The sequence below is a fragment of the Perognathus longimembris genome, chromosome 9 (genome assembly GCF_023159225.1).
Source record: "Perognathus longimembris pacificus isolate PPM17 chromosome 9, ASM2315922v1, whole genome shotgun sequence".
NCBI classification, from domain to species: Eukaryota; Metazoa; Chordata; class Mammalia; order Rodentia; family Heteromyidae; genus Perognathus; species Perognathus longimembris.
In genome coordinates, this window is record NC_063169.1 from 59827244 (window position 1) to 59850055 (window position 22812).

The 22812-nt window shown below is 37.7% G+C and overlaps 1 protein-coding gene and 1 long non-coding RNA gene across 2 annotated transcripts in view; one reads left to right on the forward strand and one right to left on the reverse strand.

The window, feature by feature from the left end:
• Epm2a (EPM2A glucan phosphatase, laforin) overlaps positions 1-22812 on the reverse strand; it is a 47525-nt gene that overhangs the window by 11129 nt on the left and 13584 nt on the right. The window contains exons 2-3 of the mRNA XM_048354239.1: positions 19915-20089; positions 96-337 (exon numbers count right to left, since the gene is read on the reverse strand). Of these exons, the coding sequence (XP_048210196.1) occupies positions 96-337; positions 19915-20089 (417 nt within the window). The remainder of the gene's footprint in view (positions 1-95; positions 338-19914; positions 20090-22812) is intronic.
• Positions 9236-13830, forward strand: LOC125357372. The gene is made up of 2 exons (XR_007212135.1): positions 9236-12308; positions 12478-13830. It is a non-coding gene; the product is annotated as an uncharacterized LOC125357372 (long non-coding RNA).

Sequence of the window (22812 nt, forward strand, 5' to 3'; positions counted from 1 at the left end):
GCCTTTTTTTTTTTTAACCATTCCTGTTCCGGCCACCAAGAGAGTGTCACATACACAAGAGTTACATGACAAAACGCATTCAGAGTCTCCCTTACCTTCAGTGCTCATGTCTGCCGTGGGCATCCAGATGTAGGCCAAGCCTTCTTCCTTATACAGTTTCATCATGGTGTCTGGACTCATGGGTTCTGGGTAGCGGTTACAGCCCGAGGAATTCTGCACAATATCCCATTCTGTCTGGAAATTCATGACAGCTGTAATCCCTAGTTCATGCTTCAGCTTGATGGTGACATGTTCCACTTGGCGAGGACAGCTACCCAGCCAGATATTTGGCACAATTCTAATGAGAACACATGGGGTCAACGATTAGCACTGTGGCTATAACGTCATGTCCAAGAAGTATTAAAATATAATTTGCCTTTCAATCTGGCAGAGGAAATCTGCATTGTACAGGGATAGAAAGGACAATGTTATTATTATTATTGAAAGAAAAGGCATACTGATGTTGCTGTTTTGAGGGAAACAATGAGTTCAATTAGCTAGAATGTGGGACACGGGTATTAGCAAACCTCATCAGATAGGCGCCGTGCCCTTTGCCCTTCCCTCCTCAGGCTGACCCCTGGCTCGTTACCCAGTACTCTGGAGGTAGCAAGATGCCTAATGATGCTTTGCAACAGTAAGTAAACTTGTACAACCCCGTTCCAAAGAGAATAGTCTGCCACCTTTAAAAGTGCCTTTTTATTCATCTTATCTTACCTCTAATCATCTTTTAATGTCAGTGACAATTCCAGCAATTTTTAATATGAGAATTTTAAGGTGGAAAAATCATAAAATTAAGATATTTGGAGAATCAAAATCCTCTTTAGGTACTCTTAATGTAAGACATATCAAAATACAAAGACATAATAAGGAATAAAGGTTATGGCTATCTTACGATTGAATTGTAAAATACATTATAACCTCTCCAGAGAACCATTTTGTGAGTAATTTACCACTGATTATGATTGACACGGAGAATTTCTGGTTTCTCTAGTAGAGATCATTTAGAAAGGTCAAAGAGAAGTCACTGTACCAAATGGACAATGACAATCACCCCAGAGGAGGATTCTAAGCCTGATTTAAAAAATATATTTTAATTATCCCTAAGTAGTTCTACAAATGATTTCCAATTTAACATGTCAGTCTGGGAGTACAGTGATTGTTGTTCAATGTCAGCCTTTTCTTGATTCTCCCAACCCTACCCATCCCCTCATTTTACCTCGTTCCATTTTCATATATACACAATGAATATTAAGACTGCATTTTCCCACCCTTCCTAGCTTTGCATTCATATCACCTGAGGTATTTTATAAAAACAGTTATTACCAGAATCTTTCTAAAACATATACCTAATGTGGGTTTTGAATAAGGCCTGTGATTTCATAGATCATTGGTCTTTTTTGGTTCTCTATGAAATTTGCCAGATTAATTCAGTCATATTTCAGACCCAGAGCCTGGTAGGTCCCTTTAAGCATGCAAGGAAACCTTCATATATAGATCTTGCTAGCCTTTCAAAAGCAGTATATGTTGGGAAAGGAGAGACCATGGAATTTCTCAGGGATACCACATGTACAAATAAATTTAAGTCCATATCTCGCTCCACAAGTAATTTCAAGACTGCAAAGGACTCCTAGACAGAAATTATGACATGAGGAAGTAGTTAGGACAGAGTAGTTGAAAGACCATGTCCATGTGTTTAATACACAGAGTCTTTTAAAAGCTCAAAATTAAACATATGCCAGCTGCTAGTGGCTTATGCCTGTAATTCTAGCTATTCCGGAAGCTGAGATCTGAAGATCACAGTTTGAAGCCAGTCTAGGCAGGAAAGTCTAGGAGACTCTTACCTCCAGTAAACTACTCAGAAAAAGCTGGAAGTGGCGCTGCTACTCAAGTGGTAGAACTCTAGCCTTGAGCAAAAGAAACTCAAGGATAGAGTTCAGGCCCTGAGTTTGAGCCCCAGTACTAGAAAATGAGAGAGAGAGAAAAACTAAATGACTCATATTCATGAGTCATAACAAGTATTTACTGTGGTTACATGCAAAAAAGAATGAATTTTTTTCTGGGAATATGCCCTAGTGGCAAGAATGCTTGCCTTGTACATGAAGCCCTGGGTTCGATTCCTCAGCACCACATATATAGAAAAACGGCCAGAAGTGGCGCTGTGGCTCAAGTGGCAGAGTGCTAGCCTTGAGCAAAAAAAAAAAAAAAAAAAAAAAACGAATTTTGTAGGAAAAAATATCCATTGTAGTAAAGTTACAACTTAATTGAACACAAGGGGAAAGAAACGATGGCTGCCAATTTCGGAGTTTGCTCGGATCAGCGCCACATGGTTCGCTTCACCCATCAGGCTGGGGGCCTGTGGCACAGCAGCTACTGCAACGAAAGACCAGAGCTCACCTCAGCTGCCGGGCAGAGAAGCCTCCCGGGCAATAATGAGGACCATCGGGTCGAGTGAGCACCCACACACTCTGCAAAAATCACCGCAGGGGGCTGACCAGCACAGAAAAGACTAGAAACACCTGGAGACACGTCCATGATATGGGATCAACAGCAGAGATCCCATGGCCAATGGCCATGAGAAAGTGCAGAATAACCTTTTCCTAAAGGTGAAAATTTGCATTCTTTTGTATCCACAGCAGCAATAAAAACACTCGTGAGAAGCCACAGAAAATGATGGAAGAGATATATGAACATAAGTTTGGTCTATTTAGTGTAACAAAAGAACCCAGTTGTAGAAATTACAGTGCCCTCTTCCTTGACATACCAGCATTATCACCATTCCAAAACCAAAATAAAACCGAACAAAAAAGAAACATGAGGCTTTTTCAAAACCAGCTAAGAATTTAGGCGGAAAATACAAAGTCATTTTGTCGATTAGATAATTGTGCTACATTTAACTTGCTTAATATTTTGGGGAAATTCAATGTGAAATTAATGTGGCTATTAAATAGTGAGTAAAAATGTCTATCAGTCTTGTACTTTGGATCTCGTTTAGTGGTAAAGCAAGAGAAATATAAAATAACCAACATCTCATAAGCTCTAAGCTTCATGAGTGCATACAGCTCCTTCTGCTCTAAATGTGTCCTCTAGTACCCAGTGTTAAATTATCAATGCTTCCAGTCTAGACAGTAATACTAATTAGCTACTTTTTAAAACATCACTTTATTATAATTTCACATGGGTCACCCAGTATAGTGTAAATAGAACACATGGAGATTTTTTTAAATGAAATTACTGTTTTGGTTTTTTTTTAGTATGTTACATAGTTCATCGCCAGAGGACGCAAGTAACTTTAATCTAATGTCCTTTTTAATTTTCTATGTTACTAAATTCCATATAATTAAATCAATTATGAAGACCCATATACTAGGATGATAGATGTCCTCCCAAAGTATATGTGGTGAAGTCTAAACACCGTCTCCTCAGAGAATGACCTATGTGGAGGTAGGATCCACGGAGGTAACTAAGTTAATCTGAGATTCTTCATCCAACTCAATATGAATGATGTTCTTACAAGATAATAATTGGAAATAGACACCAAGGAAAGACAATGGAAAGACCCAGGCAGAAGATGATTAACTGCAAGCAGGCCAAGGAGGTGTCCTGCAACAGATCTTTCTCTTGCCACCCTTATGGAAACTTTCAGATGCACACATATGTGAAGCTGCCCATTTCTCTCACACAAACCACCCTCATTATGGGCCTTTGACACTGCAGCCATAGTAGACTAACAAAGGCTGACACATTCAGGCTTAAAACATATCCATTCAATCATCCAGATTCTTCTTCATATATCAATACACAGATGTACTTAAGGTATTTCAACAGATATTTTTCACCATTGAGCCTGATTTTGACAACTGCTGCCACTATGTGTGTACAGGACTTAGATTAACCCCTTGGATACAGCACAAAACCCACCACCCCACTCCATCCTCCTTCACGGAGGTCCTCCCACCTCTCACCTGAATGTTCTCCACGTGGCGGTAAACACCAGCACATCCTTGACTAAGCCCTTCCCTTCAGAGTTTCCTGCCATGCCTCCGCTCAGGTATCTCATTTTAACACATGCAGTAAAGGGTTGGGCTCCTTCACAAGGCCTTCAAAAAACAGACTACAATGGAAAGTCACCTAGAACGTATAACAGTACAAGCTCTAAAAGTCATAGTGGAGAGTTAGGCTCATGGCTGTGTGTGTGTGTGTGTGTGTGTGTGTGTGTGTGTGTGTGTGTGCTGGTGGCACCTTACTTATATCCCTAGTCCTCTACCATGAAACACACTCTCAAGCCTTTAGCTTTTAGTCTGATTTCGAGAGGTCTCACTAACTTTTGTTTGGGCTAGCCTTGGACCACAATCTTATGACCTCCTCCTCCCGAGGTGCCAGCCCCACTGGTATGCACTACAGTGTTCAGCATTATAACTTCTTAAGGCTCTTGAGTCAAAGACAGTTTGGCCTTCTTGCTCTGAAGCCTTTGTTACCCTGGAATTTTATTATATGCCATATTACAGGGTGTAGTGGTAAAAATCACTAACCCAGTTCACTTCTTAAAAGTCAACCACAAGATAACACGAAGACTGAGACTGTAGCTTTGCTGCTTCAGTTGGTTCCCTTGACATGAATTTAAACAAAATGTTCTACTAAAATATCCTCTTGATGAGTTCATTTGGTTTCCAGTGCTGAGTCTCTTTTGAAGGAGTAAAATGTCAGCTTTGAAATTTTTCCACATAATGAACTTGAAAGGATTTATTTAAAATTAATCACTTGGCATAATAAATTGTGAACAACAGAAGATCAAAGAAGTTATAAAAAAATTAAAGATGGGTAATCATATTTGTTTTAAGGTCATTCTGCCTGTTCAACAAATATGTAATGATGCCTGTTTGTCTGGTTTGGTTTTTTATTTTTGTTCTTGGCCAGGCACTCAAAGCATACTTTTATTTGAGCACAGAAAATATCGGTTTACCCCCATTTATACAGGACAAAATCAGGGGATTAAATAAAGAGCCATTGCGGGGGTGGGGCTCAGATTAGAGAGGAGGGGCTTCTCTGAAGCACTGATTCTAAACATGAGATCTGACACAGGAAAAGAGTGACATGGATTAAGATACACTGACCTCACAAACTGACATGTTGAGTTAAAATCCTTTCGTGTCACTACTTAATGATAATATAAACAAATGTAATTACATTTTAAAAAAGGAAAAAAGGGAAAAACCAATTCAATGCAAGAGCCAGACAGCCAACACCTGCCAAGTTCCAACTGACACAAATGCTATTTCACAAAGACGGTTTAATATATACTTGCTTTCTCTGCCTGTTCCAAATGACCTCGTTAGGTCGCTACACTCATCTATTGATCTCATCTGTTACCTGCCATATTTCCAATTTATTGTCACCATACCTCTGCCTCCTCTGTGTTCTCTGCATGCCTTCTAAGTGTAAATGTTTCTCTGAGTTCCAAACTGGTCTCCCTTCCGTTGTTACATTCCTAGATGTCTCGTTAACATAACCGCGGAAACTGCCATCCACAAGGCTGGCAAATTCCAAACCTACTCTGCTCAGATCTCAACTGGGAATTCTCCTGTATCAACTGAGCTCCTCGGTGCCAGCTTCTACTTTTTGCTTCCCCACCTACAAACCTGGTTCCTCTGAATTTTGCCCAATCTCCATAAATGGTGCTACAAGGTACCCAGTCTAAGCCAGGAAATTTTACTCGTATTCTTTCTCTTCCTTTCCCTCTGCTCACACCCATCAACCTAGGCATACAGGTCAATATCCTGAATTGTTGTCAATTGCTTCCTGTCTGCCACTACCATGGCTTTCCTTCAGATTCTCAGCACTCCGCCATGCATACCAATAGCTTCTTCAGTGCTACCTCCCTGCCTGTCTTCCTCTCCTGCTTTACTAGAGATGTCATTTAAAACAAATCATGGTCAAGAGCTGGTGGCTCAAGCCCGTAATCCTAGCTACTCTGGAGGCTGAGATCTGAGGAGCATCGTTCAAAACCAAACCAGGCAAAAAAAGTCCATGAGACTCTTTTCTTCAATTAACCTCCTAAAAACGGGAAGTGGAACTGTGGTTCAAAACAGTAGAGTGCTAGCCTTGAGCAAATAAGCTCAGGGGAAGCATCTAGGCCCTGAGTACAAGCCCCACAACCAAGCCGTGTGTGTGTGTGTGTGTGTGTGTGTGTGTGTGTGTGTGTGTGTGTGTGTGTACACACATGACACCCTGCTGGAAACACGGAGGTGATCACCCATCAGTTTCTATGACATCTCAGTACTTTGACCCAATCCTTTGGAACATGGTTCCCATGGATATCTCTACTCCCATACCAACGTGAGCATATAATTTAAAGGTAATGTTTGTACTTGTCTTACAAGTGCCATGCCTTCTCCTCTCCTTGTCTCTTCTGCTACTCTTCCTCTCATATTGCACTGCACTGTTCATATTCTGATTAAGCTAACTCCATCTTCCCCGATTCTCCATAGGCTTACTGAGTCCCTTCTTACATTCCCTTGGTAGCTCATGCAAACAATCACATAGCTTTAGTTCAGGTTCCTGTCTCTCTACTTTGAATGCTTGGTTTTCCTGAAAACTTCCTCCTCTATAATGAGCTCCTGACTAAGGGTACTCATCACCATATCCTTGGAAGTTAACCCTGTCCTCATTGCATTCATTAAAAGCAATAGGTGGTTGAGAGAAGAAAACAAATGTCTGAAGAACCATCTGTAGAAATGGCTTTACTAGCCAAAGACATTTTAGCTGGTTCATTCAACTGCCACTTACTGAACAGCCTTTCTATGACCTTTGCAAACTGTGATAATGACATTTTCAACTGTGTTATCCCAAGGATATATGTAATAAATTACTGGTTGAATTTAGCCCAAAAATAATACTTTTCTCCACAGGTAAGTACAAAAGCTTTTTTTTAGTAAGAATATAAAACTATGTCACTCACTGTGTTCCTTTCTTGCCTTAACTGCCAGGAAACTTAAATTTAGTGTTCTATAGTACTAATTAGACTGTCTCAACTTGCTTGTATTTTTTATTCTATTTGTTCTCATAGACAGTCTGTTTTCTATGCTAAATGCTTCTGTGTAAATGATAGCTTTTCTCAAGTCTTCTATTATAAATAATTATGTATTTATAAGAAGGTAGAGAATGGTGACAAAGTCTTTAAAATGCTTATTTATTCCACCTTCAGTGTTTTCCATCAAAACAGTCACATAAAGATAGAGATGAGCCTCTATTTGAGACATACAGTTTCATTACAATATTTCAGAAGCCTTAAGTCTTGGTCAGTTTGATTCTGCCACTATGTACATCTCTTCAAAGACCTCACACAAAATGAAATGAATATTATACAGACAGTAGAATTCATCTGCAATAATGATATACACTACATATATTTTATATTACCTATCATGCATTAAATAGTATAACCCATGGACCATAAGGCTAATTTTCATTTCATGCTATGAATTTTAAGTGTTAGTTATTAATCCAAGTGGATACTCTCATAGGCAAAACCAAGTGAAATTCCAGAGTAGTGCTTCAAACCATGGGCTAAATTCTAGAATGTCTTGGAGGTTCCCATGGAACTATTTCTGTTCAATCCCCAGTGAAATCAGAATCTCTGCAGTGGCAGGAGTGGCTTCAAGTGGCGTTATTCTAAGCCTCCTAATGATACTAATGGACGTTGAGGCTTAGGAATCACTGGGGTGAAGCCTGAACAGAGGTCAAGCCGAAGATTAAAATTTGTCATCTTTGCTGTTGTCCTAACAGAATAAAATCAAGACGTTATAAACCACTGAAGTAGACATATAACATATAATAAGACTGAAGCAGTAATAGTCTTCCGACAAAGAAAAGCCAAAGACTCAATGGATTCGATTCGCTGCCCAATTTTGTTGGATCTTTAAAGAAAAAAATAACATCACTACTCCTGCAATTTGTTCATACAGTAGAAATGGAAATAACACTGTCAACCTCATCCTATGAAGTCAGCACTGCACTCATTCCAAAACCAGAAAAGGACAGAACTTATAAAGATTTTCTAAAAAGCAGAGGCCAATCTCTTTTGTGAACAAAGATGCAAAAGTTCTTAATAAAAATACTTTCAGGGCTGGGGATATGGCCTAGTGGCAAGAGTGCCTGCCTCGGATACACGAGGCCCTAGGTTCGATTACCCAGCACCACATATACAGAAAACCGCCAGAAGCGGTGCTGTGGCTCAAGCGGCAGAGTGCTAGCCTTGAGCGAGAAGAAGCCAGGGACAGTGCTCAGGCCCTGAGTCCAAGGCCCAGGACTGGCAAAAAAAAAAAAAAAAAAATACTTTCAAACCGAATTCAACAATGTTTTTTTTTTTCATAAATATCATATGCCATGACCAAATTAGCGTTACACAACAGGGATTCAAGGATGGTTCAACACAAATCAACAAATATAGTACAACACATAAACAGATGAAGGACAAAAAATCACATCATCTCAACTGACACATTCAACACTTAGGACAAAATTAAACACTCAAAAAAACTCACAAGAAAAGGAATAGAAGGAATGTGCTCCATATAACAACAGCTATATAGGACAATCCTATAGGCAGCATCATACTAATGAGGAAACCTGAAATATATCCACAAGAAATGATACAGGGGTATCCAATTCTCCTTACTTTTATTCAATACAGTACCATAATTCCTGGCCAGAGCAATATGAAAACAAAATAAAAGAGATTCAAATACAGAAAGAAGAAACAAAATTATCCCTATTTGCAGGAGATATGATACTATATTTTAAAAGACCCTGAAAGATTCCACCAAAAACCCCCTATGTCTTATAAACTCAGCAGTGCAGCAGGAAATAAAATTAGTGTTAAAAATCAATACTTTTTCCAGACATCAGTGGCTCATGCTCAGGAGGCTAAGATCTGAGGCTCGCAGTTCAAAGTTAGCCCAGGCAGGAAAGTCCATGAGACTCTTATCTCCAATTAGCCGCAAGAAAACCAGAAGTAAAGCTGTGGTTCAAAGCAGAACATCACTAGCCTTGAGCAAAAGGAGCCCAGGAACAGCACCCAGACCCTGAGTTCATGCCCCACAACTGATCAAAAACAATAACAAAAAAAAATAGTTTCTCTATTCTAAAACTAAACCAAAATGACAACAGAAAAAACACCAGAAGCTGAAGGATTACCTCCACCTTCAGAAGGCTAGAAGACTATAGTCCATAGTTGAAAAACCACCTTGTCCCATGTTTTGCAAATAAAGTCCTACTACAACATAGCCATATTTATTTGTCTACCCACTGCTCATATCTAATTCTTCACAACCACAAAACATTTGAATCATTGACACAGGAACTATATGACCCACAATGCTTAAAATGTATCTTGAAATCAAAATGCTGGTCTCTGCTTTAGAGGCATAATGAATTGGGAAGCCTGTGGTTCTATGCCAGTCACTGAATCATCAAGGAAAATGTTCTTTTAGTAATGGGTATTTCTATTCCATATACCCAACTGGCTGTAAGGAGAAAGGCAAGATTCATATATCGTGTGTGTGGGTGTGTGTGTGTGTGACACAGAGAGAGAGAGAGAGAGAACAAAGAGAGAAGGGCCATAGGCGTGGCAGGAACAGTGAGGATCATCACAAAAGCTCCTCTGATGGGGAAGAAACAGAAACAATAGGTAAAACAGAAGGCGTTTGAAGGTTCTAGCCTTCAAGTTAGATGCTTTCATGTGATGGGCACTTTCTCTCATTGCCTCTCCAATAGTCTACACAAATATACTCTAAAAAATATTTTCTTTCCTTTATAAGTTCTACTATTAATCAAGTATAGTCCTAGAAAATACGTTCTGGTTATCTATTTGATTCTCGTAAGTCAGGTCTTACTATCTTCATTCTATAGGTGAATAAACCAAGTCATATCAAGTCTAAGCAAATACTCCACGCCTTCTCCGTGGTTGAGCTTGTAGTTAAACTTCTTCATTTGCTTAGTCCCAGATCTCCCATTGTGCCTCACTGCTCAAGATTTTCTCCCAAACCCAATGAAATGTTACACAAGGTTCTGATAACTGAGATTTCTAATTTACTATGTTAGACCACAGGCTATCTTGGAGCAAAGATTTTTCTCTTGTGTTCTCCCACTAATTACCTACTGATTCTCTACAAGCTCAGCTCTTTGGATGAGAGTGAAGGAAATTTAAAGGAGAGAGAAGATGAAGTAAGGGATCTGCCAGGTTCTGGCATAGATAGCAGCCCCCATAAGACTTATGTTAGGGGATGAATTGATATGAGTAGAGAAACACAGGAAGCTACTGAAGAATAACGAAAAGCCACATTGTTTGAAAATGGCAGCTGCAAACCTTCCCTCTTGTGTTCCATAGCTAGTCAGCCAAATGTAAATTCCAAGAAATACAATCTAGTGTTTAGAAAATATGCCTATTTTTCCACCAAAGCTATACAATTTTTCTTGAAGGAGTGAATCCTGTACCCACTTTATAAAATGATGGTGATTAAGATGACTACAATACACTTCCACTGTTCCTTTCCTTTCATTATTTGTAGCACCCTGATGACAGGTAATTATGCTTTGGTGGATTTTCCTCCTACGTATAATTTGGACCACTTATCTAAGATGCTCAGAAGGGAGCTGACTTGTCAACTACAGAGAACACCTGCTTTGATCAATGTAAAGGAAGCTTCTCCGAGAGTCTTCCCCTCTGCTGGCAACACGCAGCTCTTCTGCAGCCTGAAATACGGAGTGCTGCACCCATGAATTGCCTCTCCAGACAGTGTTTCATTTAAAAGAAATCAAGATTCCTATGACATATCACTTTGTATTTACATCAGGAACAAAAGGAGGGTCACGAGTGTGAAATAACCAAGAGAAGAATACTGAGATTTAGTGACATAGAGTCCTAGAAATGGACAAACATACCTAATGTCCCTTTGCTACTCGGCTACTTAACTCATACTCTGCCATTGTGATTGTTTATGAAACAGGTCAAGTGAGACTTCAAGACATGTATGTCTGTTGGCCACACATATTTCTGTGAGTGAAAATCCTATGCAGCCTCTTTGGTATGAAAAGGAGACAATGGGCATGGTACTTGCTGTGGCTCATAAAAAGAGGATGGTTCTAGGGCTTTATTAAAACACTAAATTATTCTATTTCTGATGAGGTCCTGGGAAGCTTCAAATACATTTTTACGAGACTATTTGTTCCTTTTATGATCTATACAAAGACAGTGCAGATATTACCTGGTATTTTATGGTATTCTAACAGACATCAAGATGCATTTTGGCAAATACAACCCTTTGACTTCACTGCATTCTTGAGATAAGCATAAGTGACAAGAATTCCAAAGATGTAAATGCACAGTTGGGGGGGGGCGCATAGCAGATCAGCTGATGGACAGAAAGGAGATTTGTTTTCCTTTGACCACACTTTGCCACCTTCTTTTGTTTGCCATGCATGGGAATCCTATTTCCTGGTGGAAATCATTGAGGGAAAAAACAGTAACAAGTTCTTTTGCTTATTCATATTTAAAATGCATTAGGATTTTTGCATCCTATCTATTTTTAAGTATTTATAAGTATGTACAACTATTGAAATGTACATGGATACACTGCAGGTATATCAGCATACACTTCTCAGTCATTTTCTTAAAAATTGGATATGTCTACACATCCACCCAGTGGCAACCAGACATAAATACAGAACTCACACACTCTTTCCAACTTTTACAGAGATAAACACCATCTTGACTTACACCAACAAGAAGTAGCTTTGTCTAGCTGCCTGGGTATATAAACTTCCAATAACTTCCTTTATTTACAAATAGGAACAGAAGCACGGAGCCTGGAGCCATCTCTATATTGGCATGCAACTCTGAAAGAATAAAGTCCAGACTTTTCTTCTGCTGTGTTTTCACCGGACTGCCTAGCCAGTGGAGAAAACTCAGGACAAGCCTATCTCTTTTGCACATTAAAGGAACTTGTGACCATTTTCATTATAAGGATTAAATGAGATTCTCCTTCAAAGTCTTTATACCAAACCTTTGATGTTGTTCCTTATGACCTTTAACGACTCACTTTCTAGGAAAGAAGATTAAACACAGAACAAAGGATCTAAGACAATAGATAAATTACAATCAAGCCTTCAACTAATTGTCTCTGCTCAGATCACACTTCTCCGCTGCTATTGGTTTTGTGTGAATCAGAATTCTTCAAAGGATAAAAACGAATGTGGTGTGTGTGTGTGTGTGTGTGTGTGTGTGTGTGTGTGTGTGTGTGTGTGTTAGGGAAGATGACTTAGCTCAAGGAATTGGCTTAAATGATCCCAGAGGCTAATAAATCCATTTGCAGAGTGAATCTTGGGCAGGCTGAAGACTAAGAGGCCACATTGCAGTTCAAATCCAAAGCAGCCTGTTAGCAGATTTCCCCTTCTTCCAGAAAAGGCCATCTTTCCCTGAGGTCTACCCACACTAGGAATGCTAATCTGTTTAACTGGAAGTCAACTGTTCTACGTGCCAGTCTTATCTAAAGGTTCTACTATGGCTTGAGTGTGGATTTTTTTAATGAATATTTTAAAGGCTTGGCCCTCAGTATGGCGATGTAAAAGACAAAGAAGCTGTAAGATGGAGGAGTCACTTAGGTCAATGGGAGTGCTGCCCTTGGAAAGGATTGAGACAGTTCTCAGGAAGCACCCTTCCAATCCTTTCAAGACAGGTGCTGTGGAAGCTGGCAGCAGGCCTCATCCAGTCTGTCCCTGGCTTCTTGTGCTGAAATGTGATCCTTCCCTCCCATCTATACCCACACCTAAAACCACAAGCTATACAGGCATTTCTTCTTTATAAAGTTAACTTATCCTGAGCATTTCATTATGGTAGTGAAAAGCCAACTCAAATACTTTCAAAGAAATATTTAGAAAAATACTTGACTAGATACCCAATGGCTTAGCCAAGCTAACAGATAAAACTAACCATCAAAAGTATGTATCACATGCTTTCTCCTAGGGGTTTTTCTGATCTTGTCTTCACTTGATTGGTTGATTGATTGCTAATTAAATTAGCAGGCATTAATGCTAGTAAATAAGCTCCTAAGGCAGGGAGATAGTCAATACAGCAATACATGTTTATTCAAGTGTCAATAAAGCCATATTCTGCACAAAGTATGCAATCTTAATATCGTGTCAAAGCACAAACAACAGAGAATCATTTTAGGACCACATAGAACAATATTAATAATAATAATAACAATAATAATAAATAATTTAACCTATCTTACTGAACTTTTTCTTGATTTTAGGAAATATAAAGGGATTTTGGTCTGCCCTATTCATAGCCCAACAGAAATTCCAAGTTGACTACAGAGCTTCATAAACTGAGATTCTAACTCATTTCTTTATTTCTGCAGTAATAGTAGGCATAAACAATTTGCTTACAGACAATACCTCCTGCTTCTGTAAAATTAAACAGCAAATCTGGCTTGTACAGGGAATTTAATAACTGGCTACTAAGTTATGTATAATACTAAGTATGGCTACTACATATGTATAATAAGCATATAATAAAGTCTACATAATTTATCAAAATGACAAAGCAATATATCACTTATAAGAACAGAAAGTATGTATAGTATAAAAATAAAAATAGATAATTATAAGGAACAGAGAAAAATCCCACCTAATACAATAAAAACTGAGTGTGTTTCCATATGAAGAAGCTGTATGATAAGAGCTAGGGTCTCTGAAGCAACAGCAGGCTAACATTTCAAAGATAGTATTTAGTAAAAGTCTATGTGCCTTCCATTTATCAGAAAGGTGAGTTTACACAAGAGAGAGAAGGTATTTACATTGTTATAAAAAAGGATGCTTTAAATAGGTGGCATAATTAAGACCGAATATTTATATAACACTAAATATTAATGGGCTAGATTTACCCCTCTCAAATCATCAATAATACTCTCCTAATGATTGAAAAAGCAAAAGTGATTGTGGCAAATATAAAAATCATATTAGAAGTAAACTTGTTTGGAAGTGTGTAAGATAAAAGCATTCATCATTTGTTATCTTTTTTTATTTTATTCAACATGAAACTACTCTTTATAAAAAGACATCAAGTCTTAAGATTCTAGTTGTTGGTTTAAGGCAGGGTCTTACTATGTAATTCAGGCTGGTGCTGAATGCTTCATTATTATTGCTCAGCCTTACAAATGCTAAGATTACCACTGTGGGCTACTTTGTCCAGCCAAAGCTTAAGATTTTAATAGCATGCAAGACTGAATTCAATGCAAAAATGTTCAAAAAATGATCTCTTTTGAGAACTTTTGGCTATTCACAGTAGTGAAACCTCTGCATGGACAATAACGTTGAATTTTATGATTGAATACACTGATATGATTATCTTCTTGACACGTTCATATTTTTATCTAGTGGCAGGAAAAGAACTTCCCTAATGAGTGCTAAAGCAACTTCGTGCTAATTTACAATATTCATTATGATGATAAGTAAATATGTCTTAGAAGCGTATGTGTAATAATGTTTTACCTCGGGCTGGGGATATGGCCTAGTGGCAAGAGTGCCTGCCTCATATACATGAGGCCCTGGGTTTGATTCCCCAGCACCACATATACAGAAAATGGCCAGAAGTGGCGCTGTGGCTCAAGCGGCAGAGTGCTAGCTAGCCTTGAGCAAAAAGAAGCCAGGGACAGTGCTCAGGCCCTGAGTCCAAGGCCCAGGACTGGCCAAAAAATAACAATAATAATAATGTTTTACCTCATTTAATCCTGGCAAAAACCACACAGGGTAAGCTTCCAAGGGGAAAGGAATAGACAAATGAAAAGGAGATAAGGGGCAGAATGCAGTCAATAATCCAAAATATATCCTACAGGATATTATCCTAAGAACATGAAGGAAGGGGTGGGTAGGGGAGAGATGAATGAAAATGCTGAAAGGGGTGATCAAAGTATATTATATTCATAAACTGCTTTGTTAAATAGGAACTCCTTTGTACAACTACTTAAAGAGAATAAAAATAATGGAATAATATTATATACAGTTATATATAAATTATAATGTAAATACAATACATTTATAGTAATATGTTGCACATATATTATTTACAGAAATATAAGTATATTATATATAAGTTTACATGCAAACATGTATACAAATGTATATATTTATATGATATATACAATATATAAATAAAATATATTAATATATTATATATTCATAAATATATAGTATGCATTTATACTAAGTATTATATTAGAAATGTATTTCTATGTCATATATTTACATAAACATATTATATTCATATATTATATAGTTATAATTTATCATTATAATTTATATATAATTATAATTTATAATAGGTAATGTTATATGTATATATATAAAATATTATAAATGTACATTTTTATAAATGTATATATTAATATACCCCATAGCCTTTTTATGTGCTTTTCCTCAAAATGTCATGCACAGTATTTGAAGCCTCCAATCATCTCTGATTTACAGGGCCTGTGATGGTCTGGCTGCATGGAATCTGTCCAGTTCTTGTAAATAAAGATTGTGAGGGTCAAGTATGGTGCCTAAAATCTTAGCTACTCAGGAGGCAGAAATCAAGATGATTATTGCTACAGGCCTGTCCGGGCAAAAAGGTAGGGAGCTCCTACCTCAACCAATGAAAAGCTAGGAATGGCGAAAGCCCCTGACCCTTGAACAGTGAAGAAAGTGTGAACCAAGGAGGATTGTACCCCAGTTCAGCCTCAGCATAATGGTAAGATCCTGTCTCAAACATAACCAAGGCAAAAGCAACTGTGGGCAAGACGCAGGGGTAGAGTGCCTGCCTATAAATCACAAGGCCCTGAGTTCAAACTTCAGTACCACCAAACAAAAAAGGGGTCAAAATTCAATATTGTACTGCTAAATTCAATACTGCATTGCTAAATATTGTATTGCTAAAATACTCTCTTGGCTCTTATGTTTATTATATGGTTTTGTGTTCTTTATTATTGTCATTTTAAGAAAAACTAGAATTATTTTCCCAGTGCACTAACAAAATTTAAAAAGATTAATTTTAAAGAACTTCAATACTAGGTTTACAATAAGCAGTAAAATTTGAAGTGACATCACATTAAACAAAAATATGCCCATGAATTTTCTTGTTTTTGAGAAATTTAATGCTCCTGATTCTTTTTCTAGGCAGAGATGAAAATTCTTTATAGCAGCTATTTTTCCTACCTCATGTACAGGATTTATTCTCAACATTAGGATCAGGATTTATTTACTTTGTCATTCTGGCCTTAGCCTTTTTTCATTTCTGTTCTTCAATTTACTCCTCCTCCTCTGCCAGTCTCTTAACGGTTTGGTCCATAATAACTACTGACTTTCAAGTCACATGGATTTTATAATCATCGTTGGTTTGGGCAGTTGGGATCTGAGGCTATTGCAGAGCAGATTTTTATGAGAATTTTAGGAACAAAGTATAGCTTTTTTGTTGAGATGTTCAAGTTCATGTTCAGGACCAATTTCATGGTCTCATCAGAAGACTGTCAGTCCCCTCTTAAACCAGCAAAGATTTACAGCCTCGGTCCCCAAAGCACGCTGTATTCAGGCACAGAGCACTCAGGTGCTAACTCTCTGGACTGTCCTTCTACTTTGTCCTAAATGGATCTGCCTGGATTCCCATCAGCCGGGAAGATCATAACACTACATTTGCTTCATCTAGGATCTGGGATAAAACTTCATTTCTGACAGTTTTCTTAGTACACAAACTACAGTGTCTAAATTTACAATTTGCCTGTTCCCCAAAAGATAATTTGCATTGACAAGAAAGCCCAAAACAACTATCTTTAAATAAGAAATTAATCAATAAGACAAAATAGGTTAAGCCAACATTGGGTCGCAAATACTGTCTGCATCTATCCAAGCATGCAGTTATATTTTACCCTCTCCTTATTTTGCATTTTAATTACAGATATGTTCCAGTAAATGACTGACCTGTTCTGCACTCTATAGCATTATTTAAATTTATGGGCTTCACTTTTTAATGAGGATCCATCATCTGGGTTCATCACAATGCAATAGATGGTTTTTGCTTCTCAAGTCATTATTTCTTCTTCTCATTACTATTACTTGAACTCAGCAACATTTCTAAAGTTACTTGTGCTCACTTTTATTTCTAAAAGCAAAAAAAAAAAATCCAAGCAGATGTCTTTTTTATTCCTTTAATTTAAAAATACAACCAGAAAGTCTTATCTCAGTCTTATTTGGTAATGGCATATTTCACTGAATTTCAGATGAATGTTATACTGTTTTCATTAAAATTCAATTCATAATTAAGCAATAAAAAATCTACTCTAGGATGACACATGCCTTAATAGGCTATTTTACAAACCTAAATATGTAGAAAAAAATACTTTGCCTTCATAAGTGAAAGTAGTGAAAAGCCATAACAGCTTTCTAATTTCAAAATCCAAAAGTGGCTTTGATGTTTAATTAAACTGCTGCCAACTGAGTTTCTTAAGTTATTATTTTAATTGTACATGAGGTATGATATGGTAATTTGATACATGCATACACTGTGTAGTGATCAAATCAGGAGTTATTTCCATCTCCTTAAAATATTTAAAATGTTTTAACACAAAATAATCACACATATTGACAGAACACAGCATGCTATTTCAATGCTTGTACCCAGTAAATACTGGTGAAATCAGGGTAATTGCCATGTCTGTTGTCTTGTGATTACTTTGTGTTTAGAGCCCTTATACACTTCTGTCTCATTATTGCTAAAATGCATCATAGGTTACCGTAAACTCTAGACATGCACACACACACATACACACATATTTGTGTGTGCATACGTCACCATTCTGTGGAAGACTGGGACTTATTCCTCCCTGTGACTGTGTTTGCTACTTGTTATCTAACTCTCTTCCCTTGACCCTTTCTATCCTCTGTCATCTTGTTATACCTTCCAATTGACACTCTCTCTCTCTCTCTCCTAATGCCCACATGTGAGAGAGAACATGTGGAATTTGTCTTTCTGCTATTTCATTTAGTTTAATGTCCTCTGCTGTCATCTGCTTTACTGGGAGGATATCATTCTTTTTACGGCTGTGTAATATTCCCCTGTGAGGATATAGGCTCCAGCTGAGGCTCATAATACAACCTCAGCAACACTGCACCCTAACTGATGGCAAATTCAGGGTCACTTGTTGGTCTGGCAAGTGGATTAGACACCTTCGTATAACATTTTCAATCTCCAATTTCCTATTTTGTTTGGAAATATCTGTTTCTAGCTTGCTCGGTAAACAGCAGCACCATCAAATCCATTGTTTGGTTAGTAAAAACGAAAGTCATGTGTCGTGCCTCTCTACTTCATACTTTGTTTCTACTCAGTCAGCCAGGCTAAAGTCAAACAGGAATGTGTCAGAAAGATGTGTTCAAGAAAAATACTAATTCTCGGGGGCTGGGAATATAGCCTAGGGGCAAGAGTGCTTGCCTCGTACACATGAAGCCCTGGGTTCGATTCCTCAGCACCATATATATAGAAAATGGCCAGAAGTGGCGCTGTGGCTCAAGTGGCAGAGTAGCTAGCCTTGAGCAAAAAGAAGCCAGGGACAGTGCTCAGGCCCTGAGTCCAAGGCCCAGGACTGGCCAAAAAAAAAAACAAAAACAAAAACTAATTCTCTAATATTTTGATGAAGTTGCATCTTCTTTCTCTCCCACTGCTCCTATTCTATTAATTATAGCTCTACCCAAAGCAATAAATCTTTCAAAAACACAAGAATACATCTCCTTGCCTATGGCATAAACATTGCACGTTCTATAGTAAATAACATTTAAGTGATAATTGAAATGTTGGCAATTAGATTTAAACTTCAAAGCATCAAAGCTTGAAAAAAATTTACACTTACTAAATTGAATTTAAAGTCTATAAACTTTGAAAGTGTTAAAAGTAAAACAAGTGTTAGTAGGTTAAAGTAAATGTAGAAAACTATGGAGACACAAAAAGCTTGTTCTTACAAAAAAAGAAATCTCAAGATACTGTCAAAAATTGATGAATCACAGAATAGAATTTTTAGGAAGGTAAGTAATAACAGAATTTTTGTTACATCTAGTAGAGAGTAAAGCAGATAGGAAGGACAAATACAGAGAGTTGAATTTCTCACATGGAATAGAGGGCAATCAATGGCTGTTTTTATATCATTATATTAACAAGTGAATTATAAACATCTTCAGATTCCAGAAAAACTAAGCATGAAGTCATTAAAAATAATCTCCTCTGATGAGGAGGAATGAAGGAAAAGTGTCACAAGTGCTGTTCTTCATTTAACTTCCTCTTCAGTATTTTTATTATGGCATATATTGCTATTCAATATTTAAATGAACAAATACATACAAAAATTAATAAATAATAAAGGAAATAACCTCTTCCAAATCACATGACTTCTTTTCCAGAGTTACTTAAATAAATTCTTATAAAGACACACCAATTCTTGTTACATTGTTGGTCAGTACCATAAATGATACAAATGCTCATCTGGGATGTTTTTAAGTGCATTTTTATTTTTAATTCACTATATCATCATACATTGGTGTTTACTACTCTGTCAAAATACACTGATAAGAACATATATAAATAATTCAAGGATTCTTCTTTTTTAAGTATCTTTCACATTGAGAACCAAAAGAGCTTACGCCGTGACTCACTGTCTTGACTCCTCAAAGCACTGAAGGTCTGTAGACCCTGCCTCCCCCAAAAAGAGGCACTGTTGTGTTCAGCACAGTAAATATCACCATTGTCCTAATGTTACCTCCTGTTCTACTTTTAATTTATCAACATGGCGCTATTTTTACCTTGAATAGTGCATGGCGTGGTGGCCTGCGATATTAAAATAGAAGTCTGTAGTGTGTTTCATCTCATTGGTGTGCCCAGTGGCTTCAATCCAGTGTCCTATTGGGAGACAATAAACACCATCCACCACGTTGTTTTCATTGTAAACACAGCACCGGTCATGATGAGGCCCATTGCCTGGAACAAGAAGAAATGTCAAACAGAGCAACCGGATGAACCTTCAGCTCCAACAACTTCTCAGGCTGATTCAGAATTAATAGTCAGATGAAAATAAATTCAGAGCCACTGAGTCTACACATTTCCATATAAACATGAACAGTTGAGAAGTGAGAGAACAGTAGGAATTTGCAAACACTTATGAAAATCAAGAGGATTCTGTGCTCCCTTTCAGTATGTAAACCTTTAAAAAAACAACTCATTAACTTCTTCATGGTACCTCTCCATGCCTTAAGAGCCCAGCAGGTAAAATATGGGTTATTACCACTTATAAATAAGCTTTTACTAGCTTGTTCAAGGTTACCAAGTGACTAAGCACAAAGTGAGTAGTGACTTGATTTCCCTAGTCTCCTACCTTTCAAGGAGGTTTCGTGGGACTCTCTACCTATATCACGTATATAAAAACATGGGATCTTCCTTCCAGGGCCGGGCGCAAAAGAGATCGAGACAGAAGACTATGTCTCCAAAACATTATTTACCTACTTTGCAATTCTGCCCAGTATCAACTATACTGATGCTCTGCTCTGAATGTTCAAGTCGTAGTCCCTTCCCCACCCCAAAAATGTATATGCTGAAGTCCCAACCCCCAAGGTGACTAGGGAGTAGAACTTTGGGAGACACTTGGGTCATGGGGGCAGAATCTTCACAAAGAGGTGCTACTTTAGAAGAGGTCCCACAGAGACTGCCTGGTCCCTTTTCTCATGCACAGACACAAGGGGCACCATCTCTAAGACATGGGGAGCCTTCACCAGACAAGGACGCTGCCTTGATCTTCGATCCCTACATTCACAAATACAACATATTTCTGTTGCTTTTAAGTGGTTAAATCGATGATATTCCACTAGAAACAATGCCAGAGGGAAATGGTAGAGGAGAGGAGGAGAGAAGTAGAAAAAAGGAGGGGAAAGGAGGAGAGGAAATGAAAAAAAGAAAAAAAAAAACCTTCAATCATATGAAATTGATTGTTCTTTTTTTATTAAAACCTATGTGATTGTTTCATTTCAAAATATTCTTTTCCTTAAACCATGTATCTGTCATATATTATAAGAAAACTATACAGGCAAAATAAATGTCTGAGTGATTTATAGAAATTGCATTTGTTATGACTACACAACTAGGTGAATTATTTGCTACGTGCTCTCTCTTACAAAGTAGCCTAAAGTTGCATGACATAACATCTAAGGGGGGAAAAAAAGTCTAAATTATTAGGTGATTCTCTTGAATATAACCCCCTTTCCATCAACTGGAAAGCACAATGACTCACTTAATAAATCATTACTAATCTTCCTAGATTAGACACTTCTATTCCCTTAATGACTACAAGTCACTGCACCACCTCTCCATTAACCTTGATACTTAATAGATGATAGCTAAACTACATAAGCAACATGCTCAACCTTTATATTCAACAGAACTATTAGCAAGAATGTAGATACATGTAAATACCAATAGCATTGAATAGAAAATATTGTGAACTGCCTAAGTTCATTTATTCTGTTTTAAATATTTATTGAGATAAATCTGCTATGTCATGAGAAGGAGTTAAATATTTTTATAAGAGCATTATAAAATCCTGAAATATTTTAAGCCAGTATAGCCAAGCTTTCATTTTGAAAAGACTTGTATAGTTCCAAATTGAGGAAACTGTTTGAAGAAGGAGACAGAAAAGGGGAACCTACCTAGCAAACTATTATGAGGAAAAGTTGTGAATAAAAATGGAATGTAGATTCAGAAAGGAAAAGCTACAGGACTTTGTTAACAAAAAAGAACTTGGAGGAAAGGAAGAGCAAAGAGGATCAATAAGAATCCCTAAACTTCCAGTGAATTTAACTTCAATATAGGGTGATACCATCTACTGAGATGCAAAATCTGGAAGAAATTTGGTTTAGAATGTTGAGTTGCAAGTGCTAATTTAGTTTATTTTTAGATATACAAAAGGAGATGTCAAGTTGAGCTGGAGTTAATGGTTTGACACTCAGATCAGAAACCTGAGCTAAAAATACAGTTATGAGTCATCTGTGTGTGAATGACAATTGAGATAAGGACACAGATGAATCATAAAGAAAAGCAATATTGAGTGAGGAAGGAAGAAGGAAGGGAAGAGGGACGGAGGGAGGGAGGGAGGGAGGGACGGACGGACTTCAAAATGTGGGACACATAAGCCTTTATTATGAATCTGTACATGAAAATTTACCTCTAGTCACAAGTCAGCCACACAGTGGAGAACATTTTTTTATTTGATAGAATTACAAGTCAGTAGATTCATACTCTGTATGTCGCAGGCCTGGTCTCATTTGTTCTCATTAATAATTGAACTCAGGTTTATTCATATGCTATAAGAAACAAGAAAGGTCTTTGAGAGTGTGGGTTAGCAGCCGGTGGGACACCTTGTTCCTCTCAGAGGTAAGCTTGGCGTGAGCCTAACGAGCAGGAGGAGAAGCAAGTGCAGCTCAGACTTGGATTCGCTCTCAGTCATGGCTTCAGAGGGGACCTTCAAAAGACAACTTACCAAAACACCTTGATCAAGCCGAGCACAGAATTTTAAGAAAATACTTCACTTTTTTTTTTTTTTTGGCCAGTTCTGGGCCTTGGACTCAGGGCCTGAGCACTGTCCCTGGCTTCCTTTTGCTCAAGGCTAGCACTCTGCCACTTGAGCCACAGTGCCACTTCTGGCCGTTTTCTGT